Source organism: Acanthisitta chloris, unplaced genomic scaffold, assembly GCF_000695815.1.
Source record: "Acanthisitta chloris isolate BGI_N310 unplaced genomic scaffold, ASM69581v1 scaffold8884, whole genome shotgun sequence".
In the NCBI taxonomy this organism is placed as follows: Eukaryota; Metazoa; Chordata; class Aves; order Passeriformes; family Acanthisittidae; genus Acanthisitta; species Acanthisitta chloris.
In genome coordinates this window covers 155346-168874 of record NW_008669866.1, presented here as the reverse complement: position 1 = coordinate 168874, position 13529 = coordinate 155346, and the positions used below count along the sequence as shown (strand labels likewise).

Here is a 13529-nt window from a genome sequence, read left to right as displayed (position 1 = left end):
CAGGAATGGTTCAGGTCAGAGGCAGACAAGCACAGGCTCTGTTATTACAGAATACCCAGGACCACAGCACTTAGTATTTACATCATCTAAATCTTCTTTTAAATTGTAATGTGAGTTTAGTTAGCTCATAAAACCAAACAGAAATCAGTCATACACCTGTCCGTGTCATAGGACGTAGTTGTAGCTGGAATGTGTGCCGTGCTGTGGGTAGGTCACTCCAGCTGGAATTTTACTCTGAATATTAATAAGGATTAGATGGAATCCACTTTTATCAAGTAATGAACAACTGTTTATGATACATGAGTGATACAGCATGGAGCTGTGTACAGGTGGAGCTGTGTCACTGTTTGAATCGCTGAAGTAGCAAATCCTTCCTGGAAGATGTGCCTCTTAGTGATTACTGAAGAAGTATTTTTGACTGGGGGAGTTGTGTATGGAATATGGGACCCCCTTGAGCCTGCCAGGTTAGGGCTGTTTCCCAAAGGACAGCAGTGAATTGTGAATTTGAGAAGGCTCTACTACTTTTCAAACTGATGTCTTCAAACATTTTCTGTGAGAATATACAGAGCATCTTGCTTTTCAAAATGTCTCTGTAGGGTGACGGTGAACAGTGAATGGTATGGTCATGTGATTGTCAACGCTTCATAATTTTTACTACAGATTACTGTAGTTAAATACCTGTAAGTTTGCCACTGATGGATTTAATGGATAGTGTAAAATTGAGTTTACGAAGTAATGTGAAATTACTGAGCACAGCTAACGGTGTACAACTAGCTGGAAGAAGTGATAAACCAAAGTTCTTATAGATCAAGCCTGGAATTGGAGGGAGGATTGAAAATTGGTATTTGCATTTCTGAGGTTATTTGGTCAGAATGTAGGCTGAGAGGTGATGATAAGCTATAGGTTAATACAGAATGGCAATTTTCTTGATGTCATGAATAAGTAGTAAAATTTGGATAATTCTTGCTGATCTAAACCTGAAGGTATAGCAATTTTTAAGGAATCTAGGGTAGTTTGTGAGTAAGGATCACTAGGTAATAGTTCTGGTGATCCTCAGCTGTAGTTACCACACATGTGCTGTAAAAGCCTTAGTCCTTTTTTTGGTGATCAGCCTATATGTGAGTCACGCTGACAATCTGTTTTTCTATTGCATAACTTGTTGATGACTACTACTGTAGTTTCTGAAGTGTAGCTTTTCATAGCCAGACCAAAGGTTTTTGTGGGACTGTGTATTAGGTGGGTAAGTCCTTCAGTTAGAATAATAATACCTTTGTACTGAACAGCTTTCAGTTGTGTGACCACTGTGCTTAAACAGTCCAGGATCTCACTACCATGATGGACATTTTGTCTTTGTTGTGTGAATTGCTTTCATTGAGTCAGTCTTGTTAGTACTGTAGCTGCCAGCTGATCTCCAGAATTGTAATTTTTTTTCATCCAGAGCACCAGATTATCTCTTCTACAGCTAGATGTGTGAAGGCACAGAATACAGGGGTGGAAGGTGTCTGCTAGGGAGAATGGACAAATGATAATCATTGTTGGTGCATTGTCATTTTTGTTTGGTCTTTGTGTCCTCTGCGCACGTTATGAATATAACGTGGCAGAGATAAAACTTATATCGACAAGTGTCAGATGAATAGTGCTTTGCCTGAAACCTGTTTTTGACAGCATCAGATGTCTCACAGAATGCTGCAGTGACTCCAGATATGCAAAGTATGTTTTGAAATATTCTATGTTCACCACTGAGTTCCTCTCTCACTGTTTTATGTAACCACTATACACTAATGCAAATTGTCTTTGCAGATGAGATAGACACTTAGCAAATAAAAGAACAGGTTCCAGGAGTCAGTATTGCTATGTAGGTCTCTAACTAGCATATATTGCGTTTGTGACATGCAGGACGTTATGGTTGCCTGGATTGAGGCCTGAAAAATAGCACAGGGAAGCTCCTAACTCTTTGAAGGCTGCATATCTGGCTTCAGAGTTCCAGGTAGTCCCTAGAAGGCATTTGGCCTATTCCTTGGTTTACTTTGAAGTGTCCTGATGCATATGTGAGGAACTTCACTCTCAGAGAACAGCTTTAGACTGTTTAAATTCACAAAATGAATGATGTTATACAACCTATATCACCTGCTATCAAATGGTGAAAAACTGTGTAGAATTGGGCTGAATGATGGGGACAATTTGTAACATGCACACAGGTCTTTACAGTTGAGAGAAAGGCTAGAAAACTTTCAAATGAGGATCTACTTTCTCTTATTTTTACAGAAAACTTATTGCCAGCTTTTCTTCCCAAATAGCAACTTGATGAAGTTTGTTTTTTTAACAGATCTTTGTATAAATAGTGACTTGGCAGTACTTAAATATTTTAAGAAGGCATATTTTAATTTTAGAAAAAGTGCATATAAAAGTAAAAAGAATTTGTGTAATGCTCTTAAAAAATCTTTGTAAAACATTTGAAAGCTTTACATAATAGGAATGTTTGCCGAGTACAGAGTGGGAGGCTTGTTAAGGTTGTGGAATAAACTCTCAGTTGTAACTAATTCACAGAGTTGTGTAATCTCTGTATATTCTTTTAACAAGCTATTAATTCACTTCAATAAGGACCATTTATGAGTTGGCTGATTATTTTAGATGCACAGTGATAACTCTGAGAAGTAAAGGTTTTCTGCCTGCTTAGCAGTGCTTTGTAGCACTTCTCTAGTATAGTGGCTTGCTGTTCTGGCTTTTAAAAATGCTATTTTTGTGTTTAATTAACTGATATTTTAAAACCAAATACATCTGAAAATTATTCTTGCTGCTACACTTTAGCTTTGTATTAGTATCTTAGTGGGGTTTTTATACTATGTAAAAGATGAGGAAAATAGGAGATGTAACTTGTGTTATTTTTAAAAAAGATTTTAAGATATGTCTCTTTATTCTGTTTAATGCAAAGAAATTAAGAACAAAACTCAACTTTTGGAAGTCATTGGCTTCCTTTCCAAGTTAAATTAGGTATAAATTGCTTGAGCATTTGGAATTTTTTGCACTTAATTTCCATTATTATGGGCTGTGAGAAACCTCATGAAGTTTGACAAGGGGAAAGTGCAAAGTCCTGCACCCAGAGAGGAACAACCCCATGCACCAGTATATGCTGGGGGCTACCCAACTGGGAGGCAGCTTGACAGAAAAGAATTTGATGGACACCAAGGTGGACATGAGCCAGCAGTGTACCCTTGTAGCAAAGAAGGTTAATTGTATCCTGGATTGCATTAGACATAGTATTGCCAGGAGACTGAGGGAGGTGATCCTTCCCCTCTGCTCAGCACTGGTGAGGCCACACCTGGATTCCTTTGTCCAGTTTTGGGCTCCTCAGTATGAGGGAGACATGAGCCTACTGGAGAAAGTCCAGTGAAGGACCACAGAGGTGGTTAAGGGGCTGGTGCATCTCTCATCTGAGCAAAGACAGCCAAATGGGACTGTTGGTCCTGGGCAAGAGGGGGAGTCTTACCAGTGTGTAAAATACCAGAAGGGAGGGTGCAAGGAGGACAGAGCCAGGCTCTTTTCAGTGGTTCCCAGTGGGAGGCACAAAGGCAACAGGTGTAAGCTGAAACATGAGACTCCATCTGAACATTGGAAAACATTGTTTATTGTGATGGTGACCAAGCACTGGAGCGCATTGTCCATAGAGGCTGTGGAGTCCCCATCCTTGGAATTATTCATAAGATCACTGGAAATGGACCTAGGCATCCTGTTCCAGATTACTGTGCTTGATCAGGGAGGTTGGACCACATACCCTGCAGAGGTCCCTTCCAACTTCAGCCATTCTGTGATAGGATGATACTTGTTGACTGAGCCTATCAACTTCTCCAGAATGTTACACGAGTGCATGTAGTAAAGTTAAGAGTGCAATAATAATGGTCTAGGTTTCAAGGATAGACTGGAAAATCTGAGTTCTCTGGAGCTTTTGTTCTACTACTTGTTCTGTATTTGTTGGGATATGCAGTCACGTAATTAGGCAGTGGTAATTGTAAATATACTTTTTTTAATTCAGCATAAAGGTGTGGTGTTCACACAGATAAACTAGAGTTTTAAAACCACTAAAGTTGCTGGCTGTAGCATACTTGCTTGTGTTTAAAAGCTGTTATGCTCAATGAGATAGGATAGCAAGGCAATATTCTATTACTTCCTGATAAGCTGTTTTCAACACAGCAAAATGTTTGTTCTGTTGCTGTTTTTCACAGCTTTCTGGTGAAATTAAAAAGTGGAGAAAGACGTTTAAACAAAAGTTGTTGTGAAGTGAGCATCCAGGAAGCATAGGTGCCACAGTTAAGGATCATAGAATAATTTGTGTTGGAAGAGATGTTTGAAGGTCTTCTAATCCAGCCTGAAGATCACTTGCTACATCCTGACACCTTCAGAACGAGTTCCCCTTAAGTTTGGATTCTTTGTGCAATTGAGGAACAAGGTCCTGTCTGGGCAGCTGGGGGTGTTCTCACTTGAGTTCTTTTGCAAGGGAACTTCTTTCAGCAAAACCTGCTGATTATTCTCTTTTAATATGAGAGTTGTAATATATTGCCTCTTAGAAGGGAAGGTAGAAAGTTAATTTATTTAATATTAGTGGGGGCAGTTTTGGAAGTAGTTCTAGAAATGTGCCAAGAAGAAAAATGATTAAAACGTTTTTGATCATGGTCTCTGGATGGTGCTCAGGAGGCTGCTAATAGTGTTGAGAAATAATTGGCTGTTTTATGAGTGGCAAAACTAATGGTTTCCTATGGATTTTTGACCTACATCCCCTTATACCACCCTTTGCTCATCATGCACATGTTGCTGTGAATGCCCTCTTATCTTCCTGTTTGTATGAATTGCAGTGTGTTCTGTGCCTGCTTTAGAGCTACCTGTGTAATAAATGCTGCTGCTCTGAATGAATAAAAAGTTGGATTATAGCTGCCTTTCAGTCAGGGTACTAATTTGTGTCTGTCTACCTTATCGAGCCAGAGATATTTTTTCCTTCCATTCCCCCTCCTCTCCAACACACAAATAGAGTATCTGATTCCTCCAACTCTTTAAAATCAATGAAATTAGAGAATGATTTCAAAGGCTATTGCAAATGTCTGTATGTGGCAAATGACAGATATGCAGCCAACCGGGTTGCATAAGCCTTATTCTTTCAAGAAATCAGGTTAAAAATAGTAAGTGTCCTTTTGCCTGAGTTCTGGTTTGTGTGCTTACTAAGAAAAGCGCCATGTAGAAGAAAGAAATACTTCATTATCTAGAGATCTTTTCATGCTGAATCACTCTTCTTTTCATAGTTACTATTCATACTGCTTTCACTGTTCATCTCATGTATTTTTTTTAGTTGCAGTGTTTCTGATCAAGCCAAATAGACTGCCTTCTGTGACTGGGGGACCTTTCTCAGCATCTAAAACCAACTTAGAACAATTTCATTGTTGCTGAAACTTTATGCTGTTTGTTTTCTTGATCAAACTGTCTTGGACTTCTAGTTAGTTAAGACATCAGTTTTTAATAATCCATGTCTGTTGCGTTAGGGGCTTTGCATTGTGTTTTGTAGCTCACTGCTACTGACTTAGAGACCAGTGAAACTGCAGTAAGTATTATGACCCATCTTTTTCAGTATTAAAGATAACACACTCTGCAGTGTGTGTTAGTATAAAATGCATATACACACACATAGTGTGTGTGCATATAAAAATGTGTTTCTGTCTATACATATGCATATACACGCACTGTTTCTTAAGTGGTTTTGTCTGCACATTATTTGGATTCTCTATGTTCAGGATTCTCCAATGTCATTAGACATGTGAACAGGTAAGTTGGCTCTCAGTCCGTTTCACTGCACTTCTTAAAAGCTTACCTTATTTTTACTGAATTAGTAAAATCTGTATAAAGTAAGAATAAACTTTTTGATGGAGCCTGTTCATAAACTAATTTTCCATTGATAAATTAGAATGAATATTGTCCAGTTAGTGCTTTGGCTAGTACAGGCATGTTAGGTGTGGCCCTGCACAAAGTTGTGTCCCATCTTGTTGGAATGATTGCGTAAAGAACTTATTTCACATTTGTAGATCATTCATTTATGCCTATGAGAAACTTGGTACCTTGGTGTATTTATTTTGCTGGAACAGAAGAAAGAAAACAAAGCTCCTAGTGTGGAGCTTTATGCACAATATTTCAGCTGTACACCCTGGATAAGTTGCTTTGGTTGGTAACTTAAAATGTGCTACTCATGAAGCATGCAAGTCTTTGTTTGAGGGTATTTTAAAAATGAATCAATTTATTCAAGTTGTAGCAATTATAGAATTCTCCAGTGCTTGTGCATTATTGGAAGCATGTTAAAAATTCAAGAAGGTCTTCAATATTAAAGATATCTTTTTTCTAGACCATTGTGAGAAGAACATGTCTTTCAACAACGAATTAGCACATTTGCAGTATTTAAAATTCATAAATGCAAAATAAAATCAAAGAAATAAGGAAATATTTCACTTCCCTGATGTAATCAGCCAAACAAAAATGAGCAAAACCCCAGGTAAATTACTTACCTTCAGAACTGGGTAAATCAAAAGGCTTCATGAAATCTGATTGATCTTGATGCTGTGTATTGTTTTTTTTTAATTTTGTATTTTATGTGCCATTTATTCCTGTACTATGGAAATGCTGGTAGCAAAAATCATGAATTATGGCTAGATGGAAGAGAGCTCTATTTTAAATTACACAAGATCTGTTATACAAGTGACAAGATGTGTGTTTTGTAGCTATGGAGACTTTGATTGAAAAAACAGAGCATCCTGTTATACTTTTGTTAGTCATCTTTACATAATTTCTCCTGTAGTCCCCTCTTTGTTTCCTGGGGCAGCTACACAGAATATAGGCCAGTGTGTTCTAAACATAGTTTTCCTGATGGTGTTACCTCTCAATTATTGATATTAATGATGTCATTGACACAGAATGTGAGCTACTTGTAGTTGATGAGTAACCTCTCACGGTGCATTCTGTTACGATGTAGACCATCTGCATACAATACTGAAATACCTGAAAGTTGAAACAGTTCATTCTAATTAGTTTGCTCTCAGATTTGGATTCCTGATTTGGATTCCTGATTTGGATTCCTGCTTTGCATTGCTGGCATCTATTCTTACTTTCTGCTTTGTTATCAGAGGGCTAGTGGCTAACAAGGCATCAATTTTTTGAAAGGGATTCAAGGGGAGATCAAAGAAGTGCAGAACCCTGTGCATGCTGAATGAGCTGCAGATTAACAGAAACTAAAATAGGGAATAGAATTGCTGAGCACATAGATATGTAAGATTTCCCACTATATTTTTATTTATGTGATGATGCACAAAGCTATAGAAGATCCCTGAAAGAGTCGACAAATGTGAACAAGGGAGATATGGTTAGATACATAATTTTTCAAGAAATGTTTGGCAAGGTTCATTGCTAATAGGTGTTGAACTAAGCAGCCATGGGATGGAGGATAGTTTCTCTGCCTGAAGAAATTGGTTAGAAGGCAGGAAATGAAGAGTACAGATAAATGATGCTGGAGGCCACAGAGGACATGTGCTGAGGATCCATGCTTTAAGTTATACAAATAAATACTTTAGAGTTTGAAAATGCATGAATAGTGGTGGGGTAACTTTGCTGCCAACATGAAGAATTGCAGAAAAACCTTATGGTACTGAGTGTTTATCCCTCCTTTTGTTTCTCAGCTAAATGTAAATTGATGCATATTTGGGTTAGAGAGAGAGAAATTCCAAATTCATGCTCAGTATGAAAAGGTATAACTTATTACCCCTTGAAAACAGAACCCTGTGTTTATTATAGTTCCTTGAAATGTCACTGTAGTGCTTAATAGCAGACAATGGGAAGATATTCAGTATTTCAGAAAAGGAGAGCAGAACAGGCAAGGTTCTTGTGGTAGCCTGTGAAGCTAAGGTGCCTCTGCATCTTGCATGTTTCATGTAGTTCTAGTTTCTCAGCTTCAAAAAAGATACAGCAAAACTGGCAGAGGTGTTAGGGATGAGGTGATGGAGATGATTAGGCTGATGCCTGGGAAGACCACACTGGAAGAAAGGAACTTCTTCCTGCTGGTTGATGTGCTCTTGTGGTTGCTTACAAAGATGATCTGAGAGGTTCCAGTTTTCTAAACACTGCAGGACCGGTCAATCCTGTGAATACCAGTTTCTTTTGAAACCATGAGGATGGGCAAGACGAAAAATACAGGTTCATCAGCTTGGATAAAAAGTATTTGGCTTTCTTGTACAAATTTTAGCCATCAACTCACTGATATAAGGTCTCCAAATTTACATTCTTTACGTCTACTGTTTCAGTTGTCACCAGTCTGAAGTATTTTCCTCTTAATTGCATCAGACATCTAAGGTTTCAAGTGTTTAATGCCAGCAAAAAAAGCTTCCCATTTTGCATATGTTTGATAAACAGCTTTGTTTTAGTAATGGATTTGTTACCAGATTCAACAGTAAAAGAAATACCAGCATTCTGTGTGTGTTAGGGATGTGTTTCAAACAGACTTTTTCAGTGACAGTGTTCAGAAAAGGATGACAGAGGCATGAACTGATGCCTGAAATAATTTCTCTTTAGATTGAACTCCCGGAAGAATAAAAAAATCTGTGAGTTTTCTAAGTTTCATCAAAAATCTGAGTATACAAGGAAAAGATCGTTCTTTAAATTAACCTCCAAAAAGTATTCTCTGTAGACAGTAAGAAAATGGTTATTAACTTTTAATCTGCCAATTGAGCAATAATTTTGTCTGGGAAGTCCTTGGTCAATTTTAAAACAGAATTTGAAGGTAGTTTGTATAAATCTCTTTAAATTGTACCCCTAACCTGTTTGCTGTCTGTGATACACACATTTCCGATGGAATGACAAGAACCAGTAAATGCTGCAATTTGTGAGTAAATTGTTTCTTTGGCTTGTTTCTCAGGCCTCTTACTTTCTGTTGGCTAGTTGTCTGCCCTTTTTTGGGGACTGGAAAGGGGCTTTTGAACTAATCCATACTTTGAATTAATGTTTCTAACATGCTGCTGTAGTGATAGAACTTCCTTACAATTCTGTTTCCAATCACTGGAACCTCCTTTTACTGCTGCAATTACAATTTTGTTAAAAGACATCATTACTACTCTGTGTTTATAAAAACCTAATTTCCCAGTGATTGTAGAGGATCAGATCCCATCAACATGTTCTGAAGTCAGTAAAATCAACTAGATAATGGTGTACCTCAAAGGCATTTTCATTCGATATGTCCTGGTGGTTCTTACTCTGCCTCTCTTGAAGCAGAGTCCATATTATCTTTTTGTAGAATTCTCAAGTTGTATGTGCAACAGTGTCTTGCTGGTTGTTGTTTCTGGTGTATCCCATAATAAACATTTTCAAGATTAGTATGCAATGGGACCTATCCCCTGTGAATGATTTTGTCTTCAAAAGCAAAATCTGGCATTAATAGAGTTCATAAAAAGTCCATTGCTAAAACCACTTGTTCTCTGGTGGAGGATTAGAAGATCTTTATATGATATGCCATCAAGCTCCAAGCACTTACTGTGACAAACTGCTCTCAGGTATGGAAATTCCAACTATGGAAATAAGTGACTTGCCATTTTCACAATTATTGATATGTGCTTGGCATTTTTATTCTACAGATCTCAGGGTGCCTCTCATGAGTTCTTTAAGGGTTGGGCATGTTTTTTTGTAAATAGTGTAACCTTCTTTCTGTTATCCATAGTGCTGATGTTCCAGTCAGCTGCTGAGACTTTCCTCTCAAAGACAATGTTTTGTTTCAAGAAAAGCCTGCTTTGCAGCTATTCTTCAGCATTTCCAACTTTCACTATGCAGATGCTGTCTAGCATAACTATAGAGATAATTCTATTTTTCTGATGAGGAGTTCATGTTGTTTGTACTTCCTGAGCTGAAGTGCTATCCTCTGTTAAACTTTTAGCTGGCAGAGACATCCATCTTCTCATGTCGCTCAAAAGTTTTTGTGTGCACAACTGCTCCCAATTGCATAGATGTTACATCTATAGTATAACATGCTACCTCTTCTGGCAGGAACAGAAATCTCCATGTTATTTTAAGATCTCTTGGCATATCATCCTTAGAAAACTTAATACTGTATACAAGAGCTGTGGAGTTTCTCACTTGCACGTAATGCGCAGTTATCTGCTAACATGAGATCATGAAGTCTGTTTGCTTTGCAGTAGAGGAAAGCAGTGAGCTGTGTGCCGGAGTAATGTTCAGTGTTCATCTGGAAAAAATGGGTTGACTGCTTGGTGTAAGTCAAAGGATTCTTGAGGACTTAATAATACCATATTCTTAGTACACTGATTGGGGGAGGCAGAGGGGACAGGACAGATTTGTTTGTGGTTATCAAAGTGGCTAGTCTCCTCAAAGTAGGTTTTCCTATTTCAGAGCCCAGGATGATGCAGTCAGCTGTGTCTTAGTCTCTAGTGTTCAACAGAGTTTCAGGTCTCAGTAGAGTATTCTTAAGTTACTTCTGCATTAATTCATTTATCTAGTGAATTTACTCCTTTGTAGTTTCTATCTTAGCAAAATTTTATATTTGGATGAATTATGGGTGTAGAAACATCTTACATTATGATGTATTCTGTTTTAGCCCTTTGTAATTTCCATACTTTTTTTTGGGTTTCTTCATAACTTAATATTCTGTAGCAAAATCTATATCTTCCTTCCAGAAACAGCAGATCAAGACAGTGAAATGCTGCAATTCTGCTGTGAGGAAACAAGCTGATCTTCTCTTGGACTTAGCAGGTTTTGATCTATACTGGTATTTGCCTACACTTTGAGATTTTTACAGAGCTAAAATGTCAATGGTTATGTGATTCTCCTTAATGAAATATTTGTTTGAGGCATCCAAAGATCTCAGAAACCCAGTTTCCCTTATGTGCAAGTCACTTGGTTAGATCTTTCACGTCATAGTCACCTTGTTTAGTCATCCATCTGTTTTCAAACACATATGATGCTCACTGATCAGTCAGTGTTTAGTTTCATCCTCTAGTGCTTTCTAAACCTATAGTCTGCGTTTTCCCAAGTAGAGTTTTTAGGACTTAAAGGTGGTCTGGCAAGCTGTGAGTTAGAGCAGGAACCTTCACACAGCCTTGACTGTCCCATTCCAATTGGAGTAAGACTTGAATCTACCCTAACTGAATGAAGCCTTAAGTATGCCAGTCTGATCTCATAACTAATCCTGCTTTGAGCGGGAGGTTGAACTGGAAAGACTTCCTGAGGTCCCTTCCCACCTGAATGATGCTGTGAGTCTTGATTTTATGATATTAAGCCAATGAACAATTTTATATAGAAATTTGTAAGTTGGTTCTGGATAATTTGAGAGAGATCTCTGAGAGGAACTTCTGTACTTACTGCCTGTGACTAGGCTTTTACTGTGTTTTTCATGCTGCAGTTTACTTACCTGTCAAGAGAGGATCACTTTGCCTGAGTCATCTTGAGGTTCTAATAGCAATGAATTGGTCAGTTTGATAAGTGCTTTGTAAACATTGAGGAATTTGTGAATTATAATGAAAGGGCTTTTCTCTCCTCTTTTGCATCCACTTTTTCTTACACTGATGTTCCTGACACTGCAAGAAATGATACAGTGTATTACTGACTAATCAGGTGTCAAAATCTTTTAGTGCAAATAGCAAAAGCAACATGTGAGCTGACTGTGAATGACAAATGGTAGGAGTAGTACCTCTAGCATCTTGAGAGGGAGAGCTGTGCCTGGGTTGATGCCAGTTTGACACAGGAGTGCTTCCCAGGTTCTGGGCTTGTGCATATAGCTTTGCTGTAGTTCAGATTTACTGTCTAGGCATGACATGGGAAATATGAATGGGTTTTACATTCATAGGAATTATGACTGTGTAGTTTGGGCAGGGGTCTCCTGATGGTTGTAGGGAGACAGGGACTTTGTTTCCCATGTCTCAGCAGTCATTTAGATGCAGTGTGAAAGATTTGGGATTACTGGATGATAACTTCCGCTAAATCTGGAACTCGGAGAGAGGAGACACCTGTGAGGTAGTGCTGGTAAGATAACTGTCTGCACCTCATTTTTTAGCCACTGTCTGCTTGTTCCCTACTATTTTGTGTGGGTATAGTGACTCTGATGAAAATAAGAAAACTACAGTCATGTAAATCATAGTGAAAACTTTACTTGTCCTGCCTCACTTTCTAAAACAGTTAGTACTGGTCTATTTGTCGCATTCACATAGTTTCTCCTCTTAGAGAGCATTTATCAAACTTGTGGAGATTGTGATTTTAAGTACTATACAATTTCTTGGGGATTTTATTTATATTAGCAATATCTAAATATCATTTATAAAATGTGTTATGAAAATAAAATATATATGGTGTTGTGATTGCAGCCACATGGCTATTGTTCTAGGTTTTTTTCCTTACTGTTCTTGTGCCTGGGGAAGTATCTTTTGAAATCTAATTTCTTTCTGTTATTTGCTTTCACCTAATATTATTTTTATTTTTAAACTGCATTCAATTTGCAATTTGGTGGCTGCTGAATTTCTGCTGTACACCAACAAGCAAGGTGTTTGGAGGGCTTTAGCAAGTCCACAAAATCACTGCTTAGTGGCTGATGTGCATAACTAGTACTTGTGGGTCAACAAGACCTTTTGGGTTTTTAGTTGTAGTTTTCTTACTAGGTGGTGGAAACATCTATTAAAGAGTTGAAAATGTTTTGTGTAGCAAATATTAATAATATTATACTGCTTTGTTTGTTGTGCTTTCTAAAGAGTAAAGATTTTGGCATTTCTTTTGGTAGAGACTGTATGACATATTTTTGTCAAGCAGGTGTTGTGAATAAGAAATTTATTATGCCTTTTGCAAAATTATTTAGTCATACTTGGATGCACCAGTGTAAATAAATCCCTTTTTATGATTCAGATTTTGGTAGGTATCTTTTTCTTTTAGTTAGAATCTTAAGACATTAGCCAGTGTTTTATAGCAATTCCTTATGCCTAAATACATTCCTTATGCTTAAATTCTTAAATGTCTGTGCATATATTAAAGGAAAAGAATGAACAGGAAAATGACCTAATGCAGAGCATTAGGCTCTATAGTTTAAGTCAAATAGACTTGAAGTTGTTTCCAAATTTATTCATGCTGTATAATCTGATTGCTGTAACAGGTAGAAACAGTGGCAAAGTAATTAATTAGTATGCTGGGATGCCTGTGAAAGATGAAGTATCAAACAAGGAGTAAAATATTGTATCCATAAAAAGTAGTTTCATCATGTAATCAAATCCTCTTTTTTCCACTTCTTAGATGATGAAGCATGCCTGGGACAATTATAGGAAATATGGATGGGGACATAATGAGCTCAAACCAATTGCCCGGAAAGGACATTCCACCAACATATTTGGTAGGATATATTTTCTGGTTTGTTTGTAATGTTTTTTTTGGTGGGGTTTTTTTCATTTTAAATATTTCTATACTTGTGTCCTCTTTGAAAGTCTACTTAAACTTTCTAGCAAACTCTGTTTCAATATAAATCTTTTGAAGTG

The 13529-nt window shown here is 37.5% G+C and overlaps 1 protein-coding gene across 1 annotated transcript in view; it reads left to right on the top strand.

Annotated features, from left to right (window-relative positions):
* The window catches only part of MAN1A2 (mannosidase, alpha, class 1A, member 2), a gene marked incomplete at its 5' end in the record, with an annotated part of 130400 nt that overhangs the window by 24876 nt on the left and 91995 nt on the right, over positions 1–13529 (top strand). The window contains one exon of the mRNA XM_009073476.1: positions 13291–13387. Coding sequence (XP_009071724.1) covers positions 13291–13387 — 97 coding nt within the window. The remainder of the gene's footprint in view (positions 1–13290; positions 13388–13529) is intronic.